The sequence below is a fragment of the Molossus molossus genome, unplaced genomic scaffold, assembly GCF_014108415.1.
Source record: "Molossus molossus isolate mMolMol1 unplaced genomic scaffold, mMolMol1.p scaffold_m16_p_2, whole genome shotgun sequence".
NCBI classification, from domain to species: domain Eukaryota; kingdom Metazoa; phylum Chordata; class Mammalia; order Chiroptera; family Molossidae; genus Molossus; species Molossus molossus.
The window spans coordinates 122,557,472-122,585,368 of NW_023425355.1; the positions used below are offsets into that span (position 1 = coordinate 122,557,472).

Here is a 27,897-nt window from a genome sequence, read left to right on the forward strand (position 1 = left end):
TTATTAGGAAGCTAAAAGAATTGTTCTTTTGTATATCAATACCAGCACACAGTCCGTGAAGAATCGCTGATGGTGATGACTGAAGACATGCCTTTGGAAATTTCTTATGTGCCTTCTACTTATCTGACTGAGATCACTCATGTCTCACAAGCTTTATCAGAAGTGGAACAACTTCTTAATGCTCCTGACCTCTGTGCTAAAGATTTTGAAGATCTCTTTAAACAAGAGGAGTCTCTGAAGGTAAAAGCAAAGCACTTTCATTTAGATTTTACAAGATGATCACATTGATCATTGGCGGTACCAAACAGTTGACTTAAGTGTGTAAAGCAAAGGCATTTTGACTTACAAATGGAATTCTTAAAACACTTTATAGGATGGTTAGCTTTAGAAATCTGGGGTGGAAAGAGAAACATAAATTCAAAGAGGTATTTCATAATATTTAATGTTGAGAGGCCTCCTAAAACAAAGGACTATACAACAATAAAGGTTTGACATACATTCGTTTAAGACAGAAAGGACTCACCCAAAAAACAAGTTCTAAAAAGCAGCACCAAGAAAACAAGCTTTGATAGAAGAAAGGCTTATTCCCAACCGATACATTACTTTTCTGTCCTCTCTTATAGAAGGGAAATTAGATGAGGTTTTACATGTTATCTACTGTATATCATTTTAGTTTTATATTTTCACTTTAATGTTCATATTCAGTTTCAAATATTGTTAGCATCAATACTACACTATATGGAATCTAATTGAATAGAAAGCAATAAAATATTTTCTTTAAACTTACCAGGAAAAGGCTACCAGCCGAATCCAGCTTTTTTCTAACCACCAGCTATAAGTTCTGAATTACGAACTAAGAAAAAAACATGATAAGGAGATAGGCTTTGAGTTTTATAGGGAAGTATCTGAAGCTAAATGAATATAGCATCAAGGAAATGTCCATAATAATGTGTGTCTCAAGATAATCTTTGTGGTCATACATTTCTCACTCAAAATGAAATATGATAGTATAGCCAGAGCTGGGTCTTTTCCAATGCAAATAACATAAAATTATAAACAGAAGATAAGTTTGCTCTCAGTAGCACCTATTAGCCAAAGTATTTTATACTCAATGATTTTTAAAAGCTCCTTCCATATTACACACTTATCTGCATAAATATACAAACAGATAAAGCTATTTGTTTGTTTTCGAAATCAGAGTTGCCATTATCTTGAGTGGCTTGAGTTTTATATCTTACATTATATCAACTAAGCTATAAAATTACACACTAAAGTAAAATAAGAGATGCATGGCTTTCTGGAACCACTCCATCCATTTCAGTATCGTACTATTTCTTTTTGAAGTAAAAGTCAAATGGCTGATGATTACAGTGAAGAAAAGAAATCCAATCAATTGATAAAGGAGACATGCCAGCACTCCTATCATTATTCACAATAACTAATTTCTCATAACACTGCAGTTTGTAAGTTCATCATTGTCATTCAACATGTAAATCACTGCTAATGAGCTAATCTTCATTCCTTTCCATGTTCATGGACATATAGGTTAGGAGAGCAGTGACCCTAAACTTATTAAGTTGCCAATTGAATATCTTTGTTTTCATACATCTTAACCCTGCACACTCAAAATGATGGGCCCCCTGGCTACACTCATAGCTAATCATTTGTTCTTCCAGATACATTTAATAATATTATAGCTGACACCAATTGTGATGGTATTGATTACTGTGGTTTGTAAAAAGGCGTGCAGGTTTAATTGAACTGGATTATTGAATCCTCATTAGATGTCCTTTTGGGCATAATTCCATCTCACTCCTAAGAAATCTGCTGCAGGCAAATGGACGTCCTACCTTTATGGGTTTTTGAAGGGGGATAGTTTTGATCTCAGTATTTCCAATGAATATGTATTTCCTCTTAACGGCATTCATCTTTGTCATTATCCAGTAGTAAAAATAGAAAAGGAATGCATAAGTTGTACAGCTGCTGGTTGGGAAGGTTTGAAATGAAATTGTGGTTGATTTTATTCCTGACAGATTTGCATGAATCAAATTACAGAACTATAGTAGGTATTGCTGTGGTTTAACATCCATATTTCTTGGAAGTGCAATACAATCCAAATAACGTGTGATAAGTTAAAGTAATTACTTTCTGAACAAAATAGAACTAATACAGCACATATGATTGTCATAGATGTATTGAATCAGGAAGCTACCTAATCATTTTGACAAGGACTAAGCAGATAAACAGCTATTTACATATGGAAATCTGCATTTAATATATAGCAAACTAACTAGCTAAAGGCACAACTAGCGATGAATGAGGAACATATACCTAAGTAATATATAATTTTTATATCAAAGCCAATATTAGCATTATGAATCAATTAAGTGTCATTGTTTATATGTAAAACGTTAACAACGTTCATTAGATAAATAATAGTACCATAATTTTGAAATACTTGCTTGTTTTGAAAGTTTTGATCACTATTAGAAATAACTTGCACTTTATTTTATTTATTTAAAAATTTTTTTCTTTATTGATTTTAGAGAGAGAGGAAGGGAGAGAGATAGAAACATCGATGAGAGAGAACATCAATTGGCCTCCTCCTGCATGCCCCACACTGGGGATCGGGCTCACAACCTGGGCATGTGCCCTGACCGGGAAACAAACCAGCAACCTCTTGGTGCATGGGCTGATGCTTAGCCACCGAGCCACACCGGCCAAGCAACTTGCACTTTATTTTAAAGAAAAAGTCAATTGTCAATAAAATTTGATAAAATATAATTACTATGCAAAATCCTCTAACCTTGTTTTAAAGTATTTCATATGAAAGTGTGCAAATAATAAAAGAGAGTCCGATGGTGGTTTCCAGGGACTGGAGTGAGGGGATAAAGGGGAGTTGCTGTTCAATGGACATAAAGTTTCAGTTTTGCAAGAGGAATACATTCTAGAGGTCTGCTGTACAGCATTGTGCCTAGAGTAACAGTAATACATTGCACACTTAAAATTTTGTTACAAAGGTAGATCTCATATTGTGTTCTTATCCAAATAAAAAATACAAATAATAAAGTATAGACATTTTTAGTCACATAATTTTTAAGTTTCCAAAAGTTGTTCCCAAGAGCTTTAAAAATCTAAACTCTTGGCATAAAGGTGGAAATGATTCAGTAAGAGGCCCAATGGAAAGGATTTATCCTAATGCTTCTACATACCTGATTTTACTGAAAGCTTCCATTCCACCCATATATGAAATTCTCTTGGGGCCCCACCCATACCCCCTCCTCACTGACCATTCCCTGCACTCTGACTAGCAGCTGCCACCTGCAAGGTCCTGGGACTCTTTGCCCTGGGGCTCTCTCTAATTCAAAAAACCCATACATTTCAGGGGATTAAGGCTCTGCCTTCCCACATCTCTCAACAAACATCAACCAATGAAAGATGGTGCTCAGTAGATGAACAACACTGCTCATTCACATCTTCAGTTGGGGTTAGTCTGAGGCATGTTGTGCACTCTGACCTAAAGCTCCCCATTGATGACCCATGATTCAAGATTGTACACAGTAGAAACCTTCCTCACATTACACTCTTTCCTGGCTTCCTTTCTTACCTTCCCCGTTCCCTTACCAGTGCTTCCTAAGATTATTTCCAAGCTTACCACTTGCACGCACATTTTACTCTTAGGATCTGTCTGTAGGGGAACCCAACCTAGGACAATTTTGAAATAAATAATGGCATCTGTACTGTTTATTCAGCACTTAACAACAATTCTGTTGACATTGGTAATGGTACATTTTTAGGACAAAAATAAGAACATGACTTGAGATAAGGATGGCACCTGGGTTTTACCAAAAAGTAATAGGAAGAATCAACTTTTGTACAGGGGTTAGGCACTCTTTTAATAATATACCTATATTAAGTCATTTAATCTTCCCCACAACTCTGTGCAGTATCTAAAATTATTATCTCCATTTCACATATGAAAAAAACTGATGAAATAGAAAGTAACCTGACAAAGTTGATACAACTGGTATTGGTTGAGGAAGACTCAAGCCCAATCAAAGTAGCTCATGATCTATGCTGTTAAACTAAACTAGACCACCTTTCATGAGGCTGTTTCTTGGGTGCTATGTTGAGTAGATCAAGGGTGAATTTTGGCAAAACATTGTAGAATACTGTGGTCTGGCCTGCCTAGGTCATAGGAAAATGTCCTGGGTTCTAATTCCATCTTAAGTCATGCCAGCTTAAGAAAATTCCATAAAAGGAAAGAAGGAAGAGAGGGACAGAGGAAGGGAAGGAAGCAAGGAGAAAAGGGAGGTGAAAGAAGAAAACAAAGTGAAGGAAAGAAAGAAGTCAAACAAGCATCATTTGAGTTGTCTCTTCTAAACTGCTGATAATATAGATGCTCTGGTTAAGCTGGACATGCAATTTTTTTTTTTTTTTGGTACCCAAAAGGATGATAAGAAGTGTGAACATATGAAGAAAACTCACAGATGTTGACAGGACACTTGGGCCCAATGTAGAGTTTGGATAGAGACAAGAAGTAAATGTAACCTTAGTTCAACCTCAACAGCACTGGGGATAGCTTGTTTTGAGCTTAGACAAAAATTGTAAAGCAAAATTGTTCAGTCTTTTTTGACTGGTTCAGTTTTATGCATGACCCTTGAGACCTAAAAAGAATTGTTAGGGTAAGCTACTAATCTAAGGAGTGGGGATTCATTTATTAAAAAATATTTATTAAGCTCTTACTATGCAGCAGGCATTGCTGTAAATGCTTAAAAATTAGTAAGCAAAACCAATGGACCCTCCCCTCATACAAGTTTTATTGTATCAGTGGGAGGTAGAATATAAGCAAACAAATAATAAATCAGTAAATATTGTATACTTAGAGATGAAGCATGTTATGAAAAAAAGAATACACAATGTGGGGTAAGGAAGTATATGACTATTAAGGAGCAGTAGTACTTAGAATGGCAAGAGTTGTAATTATGATTCTAAATAGAGTGGAGAGAATATTGGAGCAAAGATTTGAAGAAGTAAGGGAGTCAACCCTGCTGACTGGGCATAGTCAGTAGTCAATGAGAAGGCCCACATGTTGGGAGCTTGCTTAACTTGATCAGTGCACAGCAGAAGATCCATTGTGGTTGGAACAGACTGAGTTGGGATAGGTAGTAGGGGATGAGACCAAAGGGGCTTGTGGGAGTTCAGGTTGTGGAGGGCATGGCAGACCGTTGTAAATATTACCTTTCACTTTGAGTGAGATAGGAGCCATTGTAAGTTTTTGAGGAGATGAGTGACATGATCTGATTTATTCTTTAAAAGGACCCCACTGGTTGAAAGTAGAACTGAAGGGGATCAAGAGTAAATACCAAGAACAGTTGGAGGAGAGATGCCAGTGGCTTGGACTGGGATGATAAGGAGAGATTTTTAGATTCTGGAAATGTTTTCAGAGAGGAGCTAGCAGATTTATTTCTGTATCCAACCAAAAATGAGTACAGCGATACCTCGGTTCTCGAACATAATTCGTTCCAGGAGGACGGTCGAGAACCGAATTGTTCGAGAACCGAAGCAATGAAACCCCAATAGGAAAGCGTGACTCTCTCCACAAAGCGTGACTCTCTCTCTGCACTCACACTGATGATGCAAGCAAGGCGTGCTGGGCCGAATGAACGCCATTCGGCTCAACTCGGTTCATCTTGGAAGTTCGAGTTCCAAATATTTGTTCGGATTCCGAGACAAAAGTTTCTCGAATCTCCTGGTCGAATACCGATTTGGTCGAAAACCGAGGCGTTCGGGAACCGAGGTATCACTGTATGTGTGTAGAAAGACACATTCTCAGCAGATGTGGAGCTCAGGAGTATTTAGATGTCCTGTGAATTTGGCAGAGGGTCCCTTGAGGGGTGTGAGATTTCTTCTCATTGATATATTGTGCCTTCCATATTCCGGTCTTGCCTTGAAGCAGGGGCAAAGTGCTGGCAACCGAGAGCTTAGCACCCAGGTCAAAATCTCTCTTCTTTGGAATCTATTTCATTGCATTTAAGCACAAATTTAATAATGCCAATCACTTGAGTGAAGACAAAACTAATGCCATGTGCAATCTGATCGTTTTCCACTCTTGTGTTAGGAGAATTATATAATGGAAGAAGGCACTATATGTACAAATCTGAAGGAAAATAAAAGAAAAACTTTGTGGGCATTGTAATACAGGGACATACTAGATAAAGGGTTAGATTTTTTTTTACCAATTTAATAAGATCCCTACAAAAAGATACTGTAATTATTCTAAATTAAATAATCATGGATCACATAAAATGGCAAAGTAGAATTTGATAACAAATGTTTTTAAATTCTACATAATTTTTTACCACTTTTTAATAATTTTTATTTATGATTTGAGAGAGAGAGGGAGGGAGGGATGTTAGAGAGAGAGAGAGAGAGAGAGAGAGAGAGACATTGATTTGTTCTTCCACTTATTTATGTATTCATTGGTTGATTCTTGTATATGCCCTGACCGAGGATTGAACCCACAACCTTGGCATATGGGTACAATGCCCTAACCAAATGAGCTACCCAGCCAGGGCTTATACATACATTTTCTAATAGAATAGTTTGATGCATGGAAAAATAGGAATTTGCCCAGCCATTGTGGCTCAGTGGTTGAGCATCGACCTATGCACCAAGAGGTCGCTGGTTCGATTCCCAGTCAGGGCACATGCCCAGGTTGTGAGCCTGATCCCCAGTGTGGGGCATGCAGGAGGCGGCCAATCGGTGTTCCCTCTCATTGATGTTTCTCTCTTTCTCTCCCTCTCCCTTCCTTTCTCTCTAAAATCAATAAAGAAAAAGTATTTTAAAAAATAGGAATTTTATTTATGTATTAGCATATTGTAAGAAGTGATCTTTTGATCTATGTATAACATTTTGAATAATGTGATCATTTAGTGATTTCTCTAAGGAAAATCCAAGTTTTTCAACTAACACATTTATTCAGTTATAATTCTTTTCTTCAACTGCTTTTATGATTTGGGATTTATTTGTTCAATTGGCTATTTATATTTGTGAATTACTTTACAGATATTAATCTATTCACTCTAATTCAAATCATACTTAAATCATTTTCTGTAGTACTTCATTTTTCTTTTCTTTTACAGGGAAGAGATTATAGATATTTACTGCATTATAGTCATGCCCAGTTCCTATTTATATGTGCTTTGGTGCAGTTTTCCATTATATTTTACACCTGTCTCTCTTTTATAGGAAATTATTCATTCTTTTCTCTCTGCCATTATTTTATCAGGCTCAGCAGTTGTCCTACTCTGACTCCCATGCTGCAGTTTACTCCCATCTCTGCTAAAATGCACTTAAAGAAACTCATTCCTACTCCTTCCATTCTCCCAGCAAGACTATTTTTATAATCCTGGTCCTATAAATTCTGGAAGTCAGAAACTTCTACATTAAACCTTCTCATTCCTAAGACTAGTAGAAATTTTGAGGTTGCAATTAAGTGATGGGGAGGTTTTTCTTTTCTTCGTGAACTATTCAAGCTGTTCTTGGTCTAATTATGATGTCATTTTTTGATCTGTGTTATATAATTACTGATTTGTTATTTATTCAAAGACAAGACATCATCCCATGGAGACTGTTTTGGCCAAAAATAAATAGTTGTATTTAGGAAGTATTTTTCACATGTGGACCATGAACTGTGAAGAAAAAAAAAATCTAAAGGGCAACTTACCATTGAGCCACTAAATATAACTCTAAAATTTTCTTTAGAAGCTCAGAAAAATCTAATTAATAAGCACTTTAATGCCCTTTGATTGAACATTCTTCCCAATTTGATCTGTCATTAATGCACTGCCTGGTAGCTGGATGGGACCTAAAGAGGATAAAAATTAGATTTATATAGGGTGCTGCCTTCATCTGTCAGATAAAGACAAATTCCAGAGAGTGAAAATGACCTGGAGTTTGAGTCTTTGGTACTCCAATTTCTCTTTTTCAATTTTAAGATAGATCTACTCCCCAATGGCTGCTGTCACAACAGCTACTAATGGCTTTCTATAATTCTTTTTTGTTAGAAGTGGAAGTTGCAGGCTCTTCTGTTAACCAAGTTACAATGGGTCTCAAGGCATTTTTGTTAGCTAAAACTCCTTGAAGCCCCAAATGTGAAAACAGTAGTGCAGGGTTGTCTAGAAACACATACACATGCATTTAAGTGTGTGTATATCCATTTAACTGCAGTGCTGTATTTATTAAAATGGTGATACTGAGTCAGCAACAGCAAAAGAGACAATTTCACCATTTGCAGTAGTTTGCAAATGAGTCACCTATTCCTTCTGACCTGTCCCCTGATGACCAACATCCATCATACATAGGACTGGCGGGAAGAAAAAAATAATAACTTGGCCCTGGCCAGTTTGGCTCAGCGGTTGTGGTGTCAGCCTGCGGTCCTGAGAGACCCGGGTTCGGTTCCCGCTAAGGGCACGTACTTCGGTTGCAGTTTGTCCCCGGCCCTGGTTGGTTGTGCGGGTGGCAGCCACTCGATGTGTCCCTTCACATTGATGTTTCTCTCTCTCTCTCCCTTCCTCTCTCTCCCTCCCACTCTATCTGTACAAAAAAATGGAAAAATATCCTTGGGTGAGGATAAAAAAATAAAATAAAATAAAATAAAAAATAATAACTTGTTTTTCCTGTTCACTACTGTGTGGAGAACTCCTGGAACAGTACCTAGCACTTAGTAGACACTGACTGTATAGCAGTTGAATGAATGAATGACAGTCCAGCAAGTCCAGATATGGACTCTGTGATCAAAGAGAACAGAGCAGTGTTCATCTGCTGTCAGTGCCAAGGCGGAAAAAATAAAAAAACAAATTTAGACTCTTTTACATTATATTGAGTTAAATCATCCAGATGTGTGAATTCTAACAATCTATACATAGATGCCAGCATGGAGACATTCAGTCTAGGTTTGTGTATACTGAATTTTAAACCAGTCATTTATGAAAGTATATGGCAGGAAACCCAAAATGTAATTAAAATAGTAGTAATATTTTCCCAATCACTGAGCTTGCATTATACAGTTATGACAAGCTGTAGGCTGGATGGGTTGGCAAAGCACTGGATTTGAACCTCAAAAAATTTGAATGAGACACTGAACCTGACTCTTAATAGTTATGTCCTTGGGCAAGTCACATAAAATGTTTAAGTCTCAGTTGTTTTTTTTTAACTTTGAAATTAGACCAATGATAATACCTGTCCCAGTCTGCTCACCGTTACTACTGTGAAGATAGAGTGAAATTATGTAGCATTATATGAATTTTAAGATTTGCAAAACTCACATTGCTTCATCAAATAGTCAAAGTCTTAGAAATTATGGTAAATTAAATGTCCATGCAAATAATCCTATAAACAAATTGCCTTTAAGAATGTGTTAAACTTCCTCAATTACTTATTCTTATTTTCATCCCTCTAGTATTTGCTATGGGAACTCGTTTTATTCTTTTTTTTTTTTCATCTTCACCCAAGGACATTTTTCTACTTTTGTTCAGATAGAGAGGGAGGGAGGGAGAGAGAGAGAGAGAAAGAGAGAGAGAGAGAGAGAGAGAGAGAGAGAGAGAGAGAGAAACAAACACAAAGTGAAAGGGACACATCAATTGGTTGCCTCCCCAGGACCCCAACCAGGGCCGAGGATGAATCGCAACTGAGATACATGCCCTTGACCAGAATTGAACCCGTGACTCATTGGTCCACGGGCTAACGCTCTAACCATTGAGCCAAACCAGCCAGGGCTCATTTTATTCTTTGATTTGATATTCAGGAATTTTTTCCTGCATTGAAAGAGTTCCTCCCCACACAAACTGTTCTTCCCCCTCCCCTTTCTATATCTAATTCCTGATTGTTGTTATTTTTAAGTTATCAAAGTTGCCAGTCCTAAGTATGTAAATGTTAGCCTGCTGGTTGGAACCCTTGTCTCTTGCAGTTTCAAGGTAATAGATATCGCAGCCCATCCGAATGTCCCCCACTCTTAATCTCATAACTTTTCAACTTTCTTCAGAATGTGATGTTTTATTGTGTGCCTATGTAAGGTGAAGAATTATCTATCAAAGTTACATTTTTCAACATAAAAAAGAATGTGGTAAATCTTATAAAATTGCATATTAATATGTACACAAATTTAAATAAAATGTTAACAACAGTCTAAAATATACATAAAGTTATTTTCAGATTTAACAAATAGCCTAAAGGTAAAATGAAAAGTTTAAAGTAAAAAAAGAAAATGCACATAGCTAAAAAAAATAAATTGCTTTCCACAAAAACATCTGTTAGAAAATATTATTCATATGGTATATTCAAACATATTCTTTACTGTATTTCCAAAGCTACCTATTACTTATTCAGGGGTAAAAATTTCCACTTTTCTATTGATTTTAGGGGCAAAATAACTCACTTTTAAATATATTTTTTTGAGGAACAGGAATGCACATTGTAAATTGTTTCAAGTTTCCCTGCACCATAGCTTTTACCAAGAATAGAATGTTGTTTTCTAGTTTATTTGTTTGGTTTTGTTGTTGTTGTTTTGTCATTGTTTGGAGTTTGTTTTCTTTTGTTTTCTTTTATCCTCACCCAAGGACACCCCTCAATATTTTGTTCAGATAGAGTGGGAGGGAGAGAGAGAGAGAGAAACATCGACATGAAAGGGACACATCGAGCGGTTGCCACCCACATGACCCAACCAGGGCCGGGGACAAACTGCAACCCAGGCACGCACCCCCAGCAGGAACTGAACCTGGGTCCCTCTGGACCACAGGCTGATGCTCCAACTGCTGAGCCAAACCAGCCAGGGTGGGAATTTGGATTTTAATGGGATGTGTTGAATTACTTTTTTTTCCAATTCTATTTCAGTATTTCAAATTCTGTTTTCTGAGTTCAGAACTGCATCTTAAAGCATTTAAAGCATTGAAGCTCTAAGTGAAGACTGGTTTAATCAGTAGTGTGTTTTTCATTGTAGTTTGAGATTTGTTTTCGTTATTTATTTTGTTGTGTTTCTTTTGACATTTAGAAAAGCCAGCATGTATTAATTTTTCTGCCTAAGTTGGCAATCATGAGCATGTTAATACTATAATAACATTCAGTTCAATCTAATGAATTAACATTATGTAGGTCATGATGTTCAAATATTGGCAATTGCATATAGTTCAATCTAATACAATGACTTTCACCCAAGTCTGCTTATTTCTGAATCCTAGTGCATATCACTAAACATTCAAGGTAAAAAGCAAGATTTTTATATTGTAAATCACATATAATTAATGGACCCCAGCTACCATCAATTCCCAAAATTAATTTGCCAAAATTTAGGTGAAAGATTGAAAGACTTTCTCATCATTAAGAAAATCCATGAGATTTTCACAAAGGTAAGGAAATAAGGTAGAGTGTTAGGGTCCTATTCTTATATCCTGGTTTCTGTTTTGTTATGTTTTCTTGAATTTATGCATTTAGGTTCAGAACAATTCTATGAAGCGGTTGTTTTGCTTTTCTCTCTCTCATGTAAAACACCATGATAGAAAGCATGCTCTCCCCACACCAACAGCATTGGTCATTTTTAAAATAGGCAAAATGTTACCAAATATGTTTCCTATTTTCCCCAAATAATGTACTGTCATTTATATTAATTTCTAAAGATTAAATTACATTCTATCTTATATAGTAATTATTTATGTACTTGCTTGATCACTCACACTGAATTTTTAGTCTTTATGAAAATAATAAGGAGTTTGTGATTGCATAATTACACAGGAAAATAGAATATAAAGTGAAAAGAAGAAAGAAAATCATCCTGTCCCCATTTTTCAATTCCATTACTCAGTGATAATCAGTTTTTTTAGGTTTCCCTATATCCCCCCCCTGCTAAAACCTGCCTGCCCCTCCTATGTTCAGTTGCACAAGACTTAAAAGTATATCCTAGTTCTTAAAAAATGGGAAACATAGAACACCACATGTTTACTTTTTAATGAAGAGAAAAGCTGTGACACAATTCTCTGTTACTATGTGCAAGAGCCAATTTTTCTATCAAGATTTTCTGTAAAATGATTTAGACAATGTGTACAACTCAACACAAAATGTAGCTATCACCGCCTTGGCCGGTTTGGCTCAGCGGTTAGAGTGTCGGCCTGCGGTCCGGAGAGACCCGGGTTCGGTTCCCGCTACGGGAACGTACTTCGGTTGCAGTTTGTCCCCGGCCCTGGTTGGTCATGCGGGTGGCAGCCACTCGATGTGTCCCTTCACGTCCATGTTTCTCTCTCTCTCTCTTCCTCCCACTCTATCTGTACAAAAAATGGAAAAATATCCTCGGGTGAGGATAAAAAAAAAAAAATGTAGCTATCACCAAATGACTTGTGGAACTGTTTTCAGTTTAGTTGGTTGTGATGGACTAGAATTGTTTTTGAGGAACACTTGGATCACTGAAGTTCAGGTTTTCATGGTTCTATTTGTTCTTGCCGAGGTTCGGTGGCATTTGGGGAATGTGGACAGATAGAACTCTGAATGGAGGACTTTCTCTGTTGTTAGGTATTTGAGGTACTGAGAGAAAATCATAGAGAAACTTAGCCAGGAAATGCAGATGGGCTGTTATTCCACTCTTTACTCTAAAAGCTAAATAACCAATAAAATAGAATGAACGGGGATATCTGAACAGCTCACAACATCTGTGGGGGCCTGAATGCAGATCTCATTGGATCAAGAACGATGTAATGATAAGGTTCAGTGTTTCAATTCACATTGGATTTTCTTTTCTTTTTAAAATATTTTTCTTTATTGATTTTAGAGAGAGGAAAGGAGAGGGAAAGAGAGAGATAGAAACATCAATGAGAGAGAACATTGATTGGCCGCTTCCTGCATGCCCCCCACTGTGGACCGGGTCCACAACCTGGGCATGTGCCCTGGCCGGGAATGCAACTAGTGACCTCTTGGTGCATGAGTCAATGCTCAAACACTGAACCACACCGGCTGGGCTTATTTTCATAAGCAAGTTAAAGTTCAGAGCTTCAACTCAGTTTTCAATTCAAATCAACAAATATTTATTAAGGCCTGAATTCTGTACTTAACAGTCTAAAATAAATGTAAGATGTGATTCCTGAGCTCTAGTAATTTGTAATATTAATTGAAAACACATGTTATAGTTACACAAACAAGGTCAAGAGTAATGAAGTTAGGAGAGACATAATATAACCAAACTAGATAGCTTAAGACATGAGTGTAACTGAATTCATGAGGAAGAGAAAGCAATGTAGAAAGCAGAAACAGAATAATTTTAGAAAGGAGAAAGTCCTTGAGTATTCACACTTTGAATATAATCAGTATTTGGACAATACTAATAGCTACCACTTATTTATTATTTGGCAGGACATGTTCTAAATTTGTTACTCGTGGTAACTCATGTGGTAAGCACAGTGACCTTATAAAAAAGTACTATTACTAAACTCATATGCTGAATTATCCAAGCTAAAGACAGTGGTTTGAAGCAGAGTGGTGGTGCAGTCGAATTCTGGATATATTCTAAAGGTAGAGCCCATCAGATTTTGTGGCCAGTTGCATGTGGGTTGGTAGAGAGAGGATTCAAGGATACCACCAATAGTTTTCACATGAACACCTGTAAAAATGGAGCTGCTGTTAACTTGAGAATGTGAAAAATTATTGGAGGATCAGGTTAGGGTACAAGGTTTGTAAGTTTATTTATGACAGATTAATTTTAAGGTGTTTATTAAACATCCAAGCAGACATCAAAGACACAGTTGGATATATATGTGAAGAGTTCAGGAGTGAATCTTGATTAGAGTTATCAATGTGGGAATCACTGGGGGTAACTTGTTAGCTCTGCTTCCACACTTGCTCACAAAATATGGGTCTTTTCCCATGTTCCCTTTACAGCCCTCTTTCCTCTAACCCCACCTCTGTAGACAATCTTAGCTGCTCCATGACCTTTAGCACCTTGACACAAATGGATCTTATCGATGAAGGGGGAAAACAGGGTAGGCAAGATGTCAAGATGGCATTATAGATTCATTGTTGATGGTGCCAACAGAGGAGGCATCCAGAAGATGTAGGGACTGAGACATCTAATGACTAACTCTGCTTAAGGCTACAGAAAAGTCTTTGTGGAGTAAGAAAAATAGGAGGGCTTGGTCTTTCTGGCTCATCATTGTATCTCCTGTACATAGAAGGTGCCTGGCACATGGTAGGTTTTCAACTTGTTGAGTTAATGAAGACAGAGAAGTAGAGAGAAACACGGGACATGGCAGAACTAGGTAAGATCAGGGAGGCAAGGCTGTGTGATGATGGCTATGCCAAACAGTGCTGAATGCTGCGGGGGGGGGGGGATGCTATTAGTGATGCAATACATAGAAATTTCCTTCAGGAAGTAAATATAGTAAGAAAAGAAAAGTTATTTACAAGGTGTTTCTAGCCATCTGGCCCCATGAGCCATTTTGAGAAATGAAAACAGGAATTACTAGAAAGCACTTTTATAGTTTTATTTGTTTAATGACATTCAATCTACTCCAAGCCAGAGTATCACTGAGAAATGGAAGTCACTTTTAGGAGGAAATACACTAAGTGATCAATTTCACATTATTTTACACTTCAGCTTATGTTTTATATCTTGAAAGTATATTGTTTCAATTTTAAGATAACTTTTTTTTCCTTACATTTTTACTAAAGGAACATTGGCAAAATTTGAAATCAATGTTTTGTAAATAATTTTTAAATATTTCATTGCAAACTTTAAAATATATGACACAATTTCAGATTAATGTTTGTATACACATCCTACAATAACATATTATTTAAAATCCCACCTTGGTTAGAGTTTTAAACGCATGAAGGTGTGTTTGAGCTGACTTCTTTAGTATAAAACAGGACTAAAGACACCTGTAAATTATAGACAACTTCATTTTTAAAACTGTGCTGAATTGTCAGCAACGGCTGAATTGAATTTTTGTTTGTTGTTGTGAGACACCCATTTATTTTCATGACTAGAGAGAAAGTACAACAAAAATCATGCTGGCACTTTCAAAGTATTTCTGAAACAAAGAATTTAGTTGAAGGTAAGAAATGACATTAACAATTCAATAAGTTTTCTTTTAAGTTACTTTTTATCAGATGTGATTAACAATAAGTTCAATTTATCTCAGGTATCACTATCCCTGTTCAGTATACTCCAGGGCTGTTCAATTTCTACCTTATCTACTTTGACATTCATACAAATAGTTTTCCCATTTAGGTGGGTAAAGAAAAGTGTGCTCTGTAATGAAACATTCTGACATCAAGGGAGTAGTTGTCACTTTACATTAAATGAAAAAACAAGCAAACACACACATAACCTAAACAGCAGAAATCTTTCTGTTATGATAGAAAATAGCGCATAGTTTTAAATTAAGTTACTTGAGACCTTTATCTCAACCTGATTAGTTGGCAAATAAGTCCCTTGTTTGATTTCAAATCATCTGTGATCTCTAGTTTCTTTTTCTTTTTTAGCCCATTGAAGCCAGTTGTTACAGGATAGTTAAATAAACTCCTTTTAGGTTCAAATTGTTTGTGTTGTGCATCCCTTTTAAAAACTGGTGCTCTTCTTACAGGGAGACCCATGTTTTATTTATTTATTTTCAAATCTTTATTGTTGGATGTAAAATGTATTACAGATGTTCCACATTTTTCCCCCATTGACCCCCTCCTCCCCACTCCCGCCCCCCTCCCACCTTTTCCCACACTATTGTCTGTGTCCATTGGTTATGCATATAAGTTCTTTGGTTTATTTCTTCCCACCCCCCCCCAACCCCTTTCCCTTTGAGGTTTGTCAGTCTAGCAATGAATTTGTGCTTCTTAATCCCTTCACCTTTTTCACCCCTTCCCCCAACCCCCTCCCAACTGGCAACCAACAAAATGTTCTCTGTATCTATGAGAATGTTTCTGTTCTTCCTGTTCATTTTGTTTGTAGATTCCATTGTTGATAGATATGTATTCATTGCCATTTTGTTTGTTCATACATTTTATCTTTTTCTTCAAAAAGACCCTTCATCATTTCATATAATAACGGTTTGGTGGTGATGAACTCCTTTAACTTTTTCTTGTCTGGGAAAGTTTTTATATGTCCATCGATTCTAAATGACAGCTTTGCAGGATAGAGTAATTTTGGTTGTAGGTTCTTGCTTTTCATCACTCTGAATATTTCTTGCCACTCCCTTCTGGCCTGCAAAGTTTCTTTAGAGAAATCAGCTGACAGCCTAATGGGGACTCCCTTGTAGGTAACTAGCTTCCTTTCTCTTGCTGCTTTTAAGATGCTCTCTTTGTCTTGAACCTTTTGCATTTTGATGATGATGTGTCTTGGTGTGGGCCTCTTGGGCTTCATCTTGTTTGGGACTCTCTGTGGTTCCTGGACTTGTATGTTTGTTTCCTTCACCAAGTTAGGAAAGTTTTCTGCCATTATTGTTTCAAACAGGCTTTCATTTCTTGTTCTCGCTCTTCTCCTTCTGGCACCCCCAAGATGCGAATGTTGGCACGTTTGAAGTTGTCCCAGAGGCTCCTTACACTATCCTCATTGTTTTGGATTCCTTTTTCTTTTTGCTGTTCTGATTGGGCATTTTTTGCTTCCTTATATTCCAAATCGATGGTTTGCTCCTTGGATTTACGTACTCTATTATTGAAGCTGTGTAAATTATTCTTTATTTCAGTTAATGCCTCCTTCGATTCTAACTGTGTATCCATGATTTCTAACTGGTCCTTTTTTATGCTCTTGAGGCCCTCCCTAAGTTCACTGAGGTTCTCACTAAGTTCATTGAGTATCCTTATAAGCAGCATTTTGAACTCAGCATCTGTTAGGTTGCTTATCTCCATTTCGCTTAGTTCTTTTCCTGAGGTTTTGTTCTGCTCTTTCATTTGGGACCTGTTTCTTTGTATCCTCATTTTGGCTTGCCTCCCTGAGTTTGTTTCAGTGTATTACTTAATGAGAGGTATGGGGCTCGCTGAGACCAGATGCTGCTCCTTTGAAAGAATTTAGGAAAAACCTGAAGCAGGATCCAAGACAGGCCAATCCTATGGTTAAGCAAGTGGCAACAGCTTGGGTGGGCCTGAAAGTTGGGTGGGGCGGGGCCTCAGGGAGTCAGCAGGGCGGGGCTACCAGTGTGAGCCAGGTTGCTGGAGTCCCAGATATGGCTTCTGTCTGCCGCCCCCGGGAAGGGCTCACCAAAGGAACAAAGGCCTCTGACAGCACGTTTGTCCCCGAGGAAGCCCCCTCTCCAGCCCTCGCTCCAGCCCTCGCTCCAGTGCCAAACAGCTCAGTTCTTCCCTGTGTGTCTCTGGCGCCCTCGCTCCAGTGCCAAACAGCTCAGTTCTTCCCTGTATGACTCTGGTGCCCCTCGAGCTGCCTCCCCTCCAAGCTTAGTGGGAGAGAGTCCAATAAGTTTACGGACGGGCCCTTTAGGGAGCTGCCTGGGGCTCCAGCTGCTTCAGCTTCCCTGAGCCTCAGTTCCTGCTGGTTTTTCCAGCCAGAAGTTATGGGGACTTCTCCTCCTGGCACTGGAACCCTGAGCGGGCACCTGGTGTGGGACGGGGACCCCTCAGTCCTCAGGAAGGACCTTCCCAGCCCAGGTATCCTCCTGATTTTTATCCGCCACACTTGGGTGTGGGACCAGCGTCGTGCAGCCGCCATGGCCCCTTGCGCCTCCGCCCCTCCTACCAGTCTGGATGTGGCTGCTGCTTTAATTCCGTAGTTGTAGGACTTCCATTCAGCTTGATTTCAGGCGGTTTTGAATGATGGTTGTTCTGTAGTGTAGTTGTAACTTTGATGTGGTTGTGGGAGGACACGATACCGCATTTACCTACGCCGCCATCTTGACTGGAAGTCCGAGACCCATGTTTTAAAATAGTATTTTTCTTGAAGTTGAGGCTTGCATTATCATCTTTGTTATAAATGAGTTCTTGTTTAAACAACAAGCTGTGCAACTAGAAACGTGAATGAAAGCAGCACAGTTCATATTCTTTTGTTTCTCCTTAGTTTACACATCCGACTTCATCTTTCAGTTGCACAAGTTGCTTCACTAATTTTTTTCTCTATGAGCATTGTATAATTGTATAAATAAGGATCTGAGTGAATTCATTTGATTTTGTGAATCAGAGTTGCAAGGATGCTATTTAAACATATTAAGGACTTACTTTTTAAAAAATATCCTCACCCGAGGATATTTTTCCATCTATTTTCAGAGAGAGAGAGAGAGAGAAACATCAATGTGAGAGACACACATCAACTGGTTGCCTCCCACACGACCCTGATCAGGGCCAGGGACCCAACTGCAACCGAGATAGGTGCCCTTGACCGGAATAAAGCCCATGACTCTTTAGTCCGAGGGCTGATGCTCTAACCACTGAGAAAACCGGCTAGGGCTAAAGGGCTTAAGTTTTATAAAGTCACGTGCAAATACCTTTCAGCAATTAAAATTTCCTTTGGTAGGAAGATCAGTTAACAAATAGAGGGGAGGTCAGTTCAGGGGTTATGGCAAAATTAAGAAGTTGACTAAAAAGTGGTTATTTCATCATTTCTCCATCATATTTTCAGGTAAGGTAAGGCACTATTAAGGGGTAGAAATGGAAATAATGTATCCTGTAGTGATCTTAGGGATTTTTTTTAAATCACCATAGCAACTACAGGGATCACGGTTTCATATTTAGAGGGTCAGAAGCTGTAAAGATCACTTATTTCTAGACAAACTAAAATAGTAAAAAGCTATAAAAGAGCTCATCTCTGACTTTAAACTATGGAAACTGCTACAGAATTTTCTTTGGTGCATATACGACATTTCTGTGTGCAATGCCTCAGGGACAAGAGTATGTGTAGGGGCTTTAAAAAGGATTTCCCAGACTCCAGCCAATTTTGACAGCATTCTCTGAGAATGCACCAAGGAGCTATTATCTAGATATCCAGGGAGTATGACATCCCTGCCCCAGTTTTTGCTTTTCTCATTTAAGGTAGAACGTTTTCTTGCCTTTGCAACATGCTTCCCAGCATTGCTAAAACAGTTCATAACTCGATTCTGAGCATTTCTATTACTTTCCAGAGAACTGGGAGCTCTGCAGAGATTTGGGTTAAAATCAGGAAGCTTTGCAATCTCACATCCTCAAAGAAGGAATATGTGTTCGGGTATGTGTGTGTGTACACACACAAATACACACACACCAAAGCCATAAATAGATTGCTTTTATTCTTCTGGGGAAGATCCTCATTCCCTTATTTAAAAAATATATATATTTTGTTATTGATTTTTAGAGAGAGAGATAGAGACATCGATCAGAGAGAACATTGATTGGCTGCCTCCTGCATGCCCCCTACTGGGGATCAGGCCCACATCCTGGACATGTGTCCTGACCTGGAATCAAACGGGCGACCTCCTGGTGAATGAGCCAGGCATCATTCCCTTTTTTTTGGGAATTTCACCCCCATATAAGATTACAGCCATTCATTGTAAGTGTTCGGACTCCCAAAATAGAGACAAACGTGGCTGGTTGTTGCAACGTGAATTTATGTAATCAGCCTGTCAGTAAGCTGACTGCTTGCTATCAAGTGGAGAACTGGTCTGAGTTCTGGATCTTCCCCCTTGGGCTGGCAGCCACACTAAGGTGGAGTCCATGCCTTACATCATGAGGACTTGTGCCAGTGCACGTGGTGGTGAAATAACGCTGCCCGGGTCAGTTGAGTTAACGGAAGCATTGCAAAGATGTCATGTCGGTGCATGTTCCTAGCACCTGACCTAATCAGCCTAGAGGAATAGCCATAAATAGTCCACCCAAGCCTCCAGGCTCAGAGTCATCAGAAGATGGTCATGAAATTTTGCCAGGTGAATAAAAAGAAAATATAAGAAGCGTGCTTGACTGCAGTGACTTTTAGGACATTCCTAACATATAACAGATCCATCCTATCTTAAAATGTATTTATTTATTTTTCATTACACCTTACATTCCATATTATTTTGTATTAGTTTCAGGTGTTCAGCATAGTGGTTAGACAATCACATACTTTACAAAGCGTTCCCCCTGACATTTCCAGTACCCACCACACATAGTTATTACAGTGTTATTGACTATATTTCCTATGCTGTGCTTTGCATCCCCGGGACTATTCTGTAACTACTAATCTGTGCTTCTCAATCCCTTCCCCTATTTCACCCAGTCCCCCATCCTCCCTCTTCTCTGCCAACCATCAACTCTTCTCCATATCTATGAGTCAGTTTTGTTTGTTTATATTGTTCTTTAGATTCCACCATTCTATCTTTAAAAAGCTTCTGTTCTAGTATCAGCTATCTTTTTATTAGTAGCAAACCTTCAATAAAAAAGTGTCTTATGTCAAATAAAACACACTGCAGTATAGTACTATGCTGTTTTCAATTTTGTAGTGAAAAACAAAAAAAAAAAAAAACATGACAGTGGAAGACAGTCTGCCCTCTCCAGATTTATATTTTCACACTTTCAAAATGCTGAAATTGCTCTCGATAAGATCAGCATTGACCTCCTAAATTGCCAAAGTTGACTTTTCCCCTCCTGTTCCTAGCTGCGTTTGACTTGTTGACAACTCCCTCCCTCCTTCCTGTTCTTTCTTCCCTTGTTTTTGAATTACTTTACTTGTCTGGTTTGCTTTCTTTGTCTGATAAGAATGACTCTTTGGGCATATTTAGCTATTTCCCCTGCCTCTGCTTTCCACAGAGGTTCATCCTTAGGCAACCTTTTTTCTCACTCTTTCACTCTAAAAACCTTTTCTGAGCAATCTGACCATCTCTGGTGCAATTAAACATTCCGGGTGACTCACAGTTCTGTATGTAACACCTGGTAGAGGACAGTTTTAACCTGCATTCCTTCATATTGGAACACTCACAGGGTATTCCTGTGTTGGCATGCCCTCCGTTCTCTCCTGTGGTCATACTTGAACTGTCAGATCAGTACTCTTACCCCAGAGTTAGACTGAGTTGCTTACCAAAAAAGAAATAATGAAGCCTTCCTATCACAAGGTGTACATGGCCTTGAAGAGAACGCCTTGGAATTTTATAAACAGCTCTTCTCTGTCTGAAATAAATTCACATCACCCATAGCCATTGCATTTTACTCTTTTTCTAGCTAATTTGCAAGACCTGGAAAATGAGCTGCTGTTTTTTGTTTGTTTGTTTTTTAAGTCCCCCCCGTGAGCATTGCTTTTTATCCCTTACAACTGACATTATCTATATTCTCCTGTTTCTATAGCTAGTTCTCCCCCAAGATACTTCTTCATGCATCACAGTCAGAAGCCTTAGAATGAAGCAGGAAAACTACCAAGATCTGCCCTGGCCAGTTTGGCTCAGCGGTTGGAGCGTCGGCCTGCGGTCCTGAGAGACCCGGGTTCGGTTCCCGCTAAGGGCGCGTACCTCGGTTGCAGTTTGTCCCCGGCCCTGGTTGGTCGTGCGGGTGGCAGCCGCTGGATGTGTCCCTTCACATCGATGTTTCTCTCTCTCTCTTCCTCTCTCTCCCTCCCGCTCTATCTGAACAAAAAATGGAAAAATGTCCTCAGGTGAGGATTAAAAAAAAAAAAAAAAAAAAGATCTACCCATAACCTCTCTACTATTGCCAATCTGACTTGTGGGGTTTGCTTCAGAGCCTTCTTTCTGGAAAGCTGCACACTCCTATTTCGCTTGTTCTCTATCTCATACACAGAGACAATGTTGCCTGAAAGTAGGCAAAAATATTCCTTTTATTGATATTTTTTAAGTTTGTATATCTATATTTATTTATCCTGACAGGAAACAGGAGATCTCTGGGTCAGAGAACATACCATTACTCACACATATTTGTCCCAGTGCCCATGCCCCAAAACCCTGTAGGAAAATGCAATGAGGGCCACAGGTTTATCATGCAGGGGTCATAATATAGAAGAGAACTTGCCAAATTATGAATATCAGAGCTTATGGAAGGAAGTACTGGAATGAAACAAATAATCTCATGGGAGAGGGGAAGGTAGAGGTCTATTGTTCTTGGAATGTAAGCCAAGAGTTCTGGAGAGATGAGTTTCTGACCCTCTCTGGAGGAATGCAGTAGTCTATACTCTGAGGTATGTTTGCTATCCAGTTATCCTTTAACCCAGTTCCCGATACTCTTTGCTCAGAAAGCCCAGACCATGCAGAAAGGTGAAGATATGCATGTCTCAACGCTGGTTGCTGTTTCATTTCTTTTCTCCATATCTGATACCAGTTGCCTATTGGATATGTACAGTCTGATGCCCCAAAGGCTTCTCAATATTATGTCCAAAATGGAACCTCTTTACACACACATACACACAAGCATGCGTGCGCACTCGGAACTTGTTCATCTATCTGCTACCTTTTACCCAGTGACACCACAGTTATCTGGATGTCCAGGCCAGAAACCTGGGAGTTTTTCAAGCCTTTTCCTTTTTTGCCCAATGCACCGTCACTGAATTCTTCAGAATCTTCTTCCTTTTAAACTCCTTTCTCAATTCAGTATAGTAATCAATACCAACTAGATATTTGATTATATTAATGAATTTTGTTAAGTTTGTTGGTGTGATAATGGTATTACGTGTACTTTGAAAAGAGTGGATATTTATTGGAAACACATGCTGAAGTATTTATGAGCACAATATTATATCAACTTGTTTAAAAATAACACAGTTGAGGAAGTGAATGTGTGGAAATATAATGAAACAAGGTTGCCCATGGCTTCATCAGAGTCGGCACTGGAGAATAGGTTCATGGGGACTATTTGTAATATCTTCCTGCTTTTTACATATTTGAAATTTTCGCCTGGCTGGTGTGGCTCAGTGGTTGAGCACTGACCCATGCACCAAGAGGTCACTGGTTTGATTCCCGGTCAGGGCACATGCCCAGGTTGTGGGCCCTATCCCCAGTAGGGGGCATGCAGGAAACAGCCAGTCGATGTTCTCTCTCATAGATGTTTCTCTCTCTGTCTCCCTCTCCCTTCCTCTCTCTCTAAAAAAAAATCAATAATATATATATATATATATATATATATATATATTTGAAATTTTCTCTAATTTTTATGTCATAATTTCCTACTGGTTACTGAATTACAGTTAGAATTTGCAAAGCACAACATTAAATATCTGTAGCCTCTGTTTCCTGAACCATCTTTTTCTAATTCTCTACATTTCTAAAAAGTCAGCCAAATATGCCGGCTCATGTTCCCTGTTTCTGTATGTGTATAACGTACCAACTATAATGTCCCACCCACTTCACCTACTCAACTGTGTCAACCCCAAATTGCGCTTCCTTCATGAGCTCTTTCCTGAGCTTGTGACCAAATATGATATATGATTTGTTCCTTCTCTGATCTTCCAGAAAAATCCAGTACCACTTAGACCACTCATCACATTCTTTCTTATAATCTAGCTGGGGCTTCTACACTTTTATTCTTCCCTTAATTCTGTAAACCACAGCCTCCCATATTACCAGAATAAGATCAATTTAACACTTCTCAAAAAACAAATAAAATGGTGCTTCACCTACCTCCCTTGCTTTCTCTATATTGCTTCTTTTACACAGAAGAGTTCAATAAATGTTTGCTCAATTGACTTGTCTATAAAACTTCAGAGGAACAAAATAAACAGATTCATACTAGCAAGATTGGCCAAATGTGTAATTTTTAGCAAATATTTTTGGAAAGACAGTATTTTTTAAAAAAAATATTGCATAATAAATTTTTGGCTTGTGATCTTTCCCCCTTAAATATAAAAAATATAAAATTATGCATTTAATGTATGGAGTGCATTTGGGTTTCTTCATTGATTCAGCAAAAATGCATTGGTATTGAACATTTGCCAGGCTCAAGCTCTGAAAAGTCAATAGAAAGCAAGACAGGACTTCCGGGCAAGATGGTGGCGTACGTAAACGCGGTGTCGTGTCCTCCCACAACCACATCAAAGTTACAACTAAACTACAGAACAACCATCATTCAAAACCGCCTGAAATCAAGCTGAATGGAAGTCCTACAACTACAAAATTAAAGCAGCAGCCACATCCAGAGTGGTAGGAGGGGCGGCGGCGGCCTGGTGTGGCGGATAAAAATCAGGAGGTTCCCCCGGATGGGAAGGTCCTTCCTGAGGACTGAGGGGTCCCCGTCCCACACCAGGTGCCCGCTCAGGGTTCCAGTGCCAGGAAGAGAATCCCCATAACTTCTGGCTGGAAAAACCAGCGGGGAGTGAGGCTCAGGGAAGCTGGCGGCTGGAGCCCCAGGCAGCTCCCTAAAGGGCCCGTCCGTAAACTTATTGGACTCTCTCCCACTAAGCTTGGAGGGGAGGCAGCTCGAGGGGCACCAGAGTCATACAGGGAAGAACTGAGCTGTTTGGCACTGGAGCGAGGGCGCCAGAGACACACAGGGAAGAACTGAGCTGTTTGGCACTGGAGCGAGGGCTGGAGCGAGGGCTGGAGAGGGCGCTTCCTCGGGGACAAACGTGCTGTCAGAGGCCTTTGTTCCTTTGGTGAGCCCTTCCCGGGGGCGGCAGACAGAAGCCATATCTGGGACTCCAGCAACCTGGCTCACACTGGTAGCCCCGCCCTGCTGACTCCCTGAGGCCCCGCCCCACCCAACTTTCAGGCCCACCCAAGCTGTTGCCACTTGCTTAACCATAGGATTGGCCTGTCTTGGATCCTGCTTCAGGTTTTTCCTAAATTCTTTCAAAGGAGCAGCATCTGGTCTCAGCGAGCCCCATGCCTCTCATTAAGTAATACACTGAAACAAACTCAGGGAGGCAAGCCAAAATGAGAAGTCAAAGAAACAGGTCCCAAATGAAAGAACACAACAAAACCCCAGGAAAAGAACTAAGCGAAATGGAAATAAGCAACCTAACAGATGCTGAGTTCAAAATACTGCTTATAAGGATGCTCAATGAACTTAGTGAGAACCTCAGTGAACTTAGGGAGGGCCTCAAGAGCATAAAAAAGGACCAGTTAGAAATCATGGATACACAGTTAGAATCGAAGGAGGCATTAACTGAAATAAAGAATAATTTACACAGCTTCAATAATAGAGTACGTAAATCCAAGGAGCAAACCATCGATTTGGAATATAAGGAAGCAAAAAATGCCCAATCAGAACAGCAAAAAGAAAAAGGAATCCAAAACAATGAGGATAGTGTAAGGAGCCTCTGGGACAACTTCAAGCGTGCCAACATTCGCATCTTGGGGGTGCCAGAAGGAGAAGAGCGAGAACAAGAAATGAAAGCCTGTTTGAAACAATAATGGCAGAAAACTTTCCTAACTTGGTGAAGGAAACAAACATACAAGTCCAGGAACCACAGAGAGTCCCAAACAAGATGAAGCCCAAGAGGCCCACACCAAGACACATCATCATCAAAATGCAAAAGGTTCAAGACAAAGAGAGCATCTTAAAAGCAGCAAGAGAAAGGCAGCTAGTTACCTACAAGGGAGTCCCCATTAGGCTGTCAGCTGATTTCTCTAAAGAAACTTTGCAGGCCAGAAGGGAGTGGCAAGAAATATTCAGAGTGATGAAAAGCAAGAACCTACAACCAAAATTACTCTATCCTGCAAAGCTGTCATTTAGAATCGATGGACATATAAAAACTTTCCCAGACAAGAAAAAGTTAAAGGAGTTCATCACCACCAAACCGTTATTATATGAAATGATGAAGGGTCTTTTTGAAGAAAAAGATAAAATGTATGAACAAACAAAATGGCAATGAATACATATCTATCAACAATGGAATCTACAAACAAAATGAACAGGAAGAACAGAAACATTCTCATAGATACAGAGAACATTTTGTTGGTTGCCAGTTGGGAGGGGGTTGGGGGAAGGGGTGAAAAAGGTGAAGGGATTAAGAAGCACAAATTCATTGCTAGACTGACAAACCTCAAAGGGAAAGGGGTTGGGGGGGGGTGGGAAGAAATAAACCAAAGAACTTATATGCATAACCAATGGACACAGACAATAGTGTGGGAAAAGGTGGGAGGGGGCGGGAGTGGGGAGGAGGGGGTCAATGGGGGAAAAATGTGGAACATCTGTAATACATTTTACATCCAACAATAATGATTTGAAAAAAAAAAAAAAAGCAAGACAACATATCTTCACTCATTGGGTCTAGTCTAGTGGTATAGAAAGACCGATAGATATATAATTTAATGTTGGTCATAAGTGCCATGAAGAAAACTAAAGAATGCAGAGAGTACAGAGTGATTGGGGCTGCTATTAAAAATAGAGTGATAGAGAAGGCTTCTTTGAGGTGAGAAGGCTTCTTTGAGGGAACCAGCCATATAAATGTCTTGGAGAGAAAGAATATTTTTTGGCAGAGAGAACAGCAAGTACAGATAACTTGAAGCAAGAGTATGCTTGGCATACTCCAGGGGTGCAGAGGCTAATGAGGCTTAAATATTGTGAACTTGGAAAATACTTAAGAAAAGATAAGATTAGAACTGTAGGCAGCATACAACCAAGTCATATAGAGCTTTTTAGGTCATGGTAAAGATGATGTGTTTGGTGAGGAGCCATTGGAGGGTTTTGAGAGGAGGAGCAATATGATATGATTTATGTTTTAAAAGAATTTCTTTACTGGGTTTCTATGGCATAAGAACTACATATAGAATATTATATGTTGATTTTAAATTTGGTTATGCCCTATATACTCTATTGTATAGTATGGGTTTGAAGTTTCACTTTTCCTAAGAAATTGGTAAAATTCCCAGCCATTTGGAACCAAAAAAATATTTCTACCCTGGATAAGTCTATATTCTCTACTTTACTTACTGTCCAGTTTCCATGTATGTTATATGATACTTTGCACTAGAATTATTGTATCAGACTACAAAGAATTCTCAGCCACTTATACAAAATTTGGAATTTATTTTTATCAGGAAGCAAAATTTCTAGCTAAAGTTGGATATGAAATATGCTTTCTTAGTGCAAAAATTATACCTTAAATGGAACTTCTTGTCTATCACTAACAAGAACCAGCATGACATAGAATAGGCATCATTAAATATTTGGGAAATCCTTGAAAAAAAATAAAAATAATTTCTTTGATTGTTATCTGGAGAATTGACTGGGAAGTGGGCATGACTGGAAGCAAGAGGATCATTTAGGTAGTTATTGCAATAATCCAGGTGGGATACAATGATAGCTTATATCAGAGCTATATCAAGGAGGTAATGAGAAGTGCACCAATTCTGGACATGTTCTGAAAGTAGAGGCAACAGAATTGTCTACCAACTTCATTGATGGAGGTTGAAAAAGGAAGTTCAAGAATGATTCCAAGGTTGTCAACCTGAATAACTATTAATTGATATGTCATTTACTGAAATTAGTAAGACCATGGGAAGAGAAGGATAAGAGGATGCAGTTCAGAATTTGGTGAGGGCTGTCCTTGAGATGCTCTTAAGACATCCAAGTTGGATTTGTGAGTCTGGGTTCAGAGTTGAGGATGGGGCAGGATATATAAGTTTTGGAATAATTGTCTTATCAAGGGTATTTACAGTCATGGGAACAAATAGAGGAGTGTGAATAGAGAAGGAAATAAGTGTCAAACTAAGCCAGAGCACTCCAATAGTAAGAGATTAATACGAGGAGGAGGATTTGGCAAAGGCGACTGAGAGGCAGTAGACAATAAGGTGGAGGGAATATCTACAGTTCAGGTTACAGAAGCCAAATGAAGAAAGGGTTTTGAGATGGAGGGCGGGATCACCTGTATCAAGAATAGGACTGTGCATTACCCATTGACTTTGAGCATGTTGAAACAACTGGGCTTCAGGGCTGATGATTTTAAAGTCAGTCGTTGCCCTGGCCAGTGTGGTTCAGCTGGTTGAGCATTGACCCCTGTACCAAAAGGTCTCCACTTTGATTCCCAGTCAGGGC

General features: G+C 39.0%; 1 protein-coding gene across 1 annotated transcript in view; it reads left to right on the forward strand.

The window, feature by feature from the left end:
* Positions 1-27,897, forward strand: part of DMD (dystrophin) — a 2,326,146-nt gene that overhangs the window by 1,040,729 nt on the left and 1,257,520 nt on the right. The window contains exon 42 of the mRNA XM_036270045.1: positions 46-240. Within this exon, the coding sequence (XP_036125938.1) occupies positions 46-240 (195 nt within the window). The remainder of the gene's footprint in view (positions 1-45; positions 241-27,897) is intronic.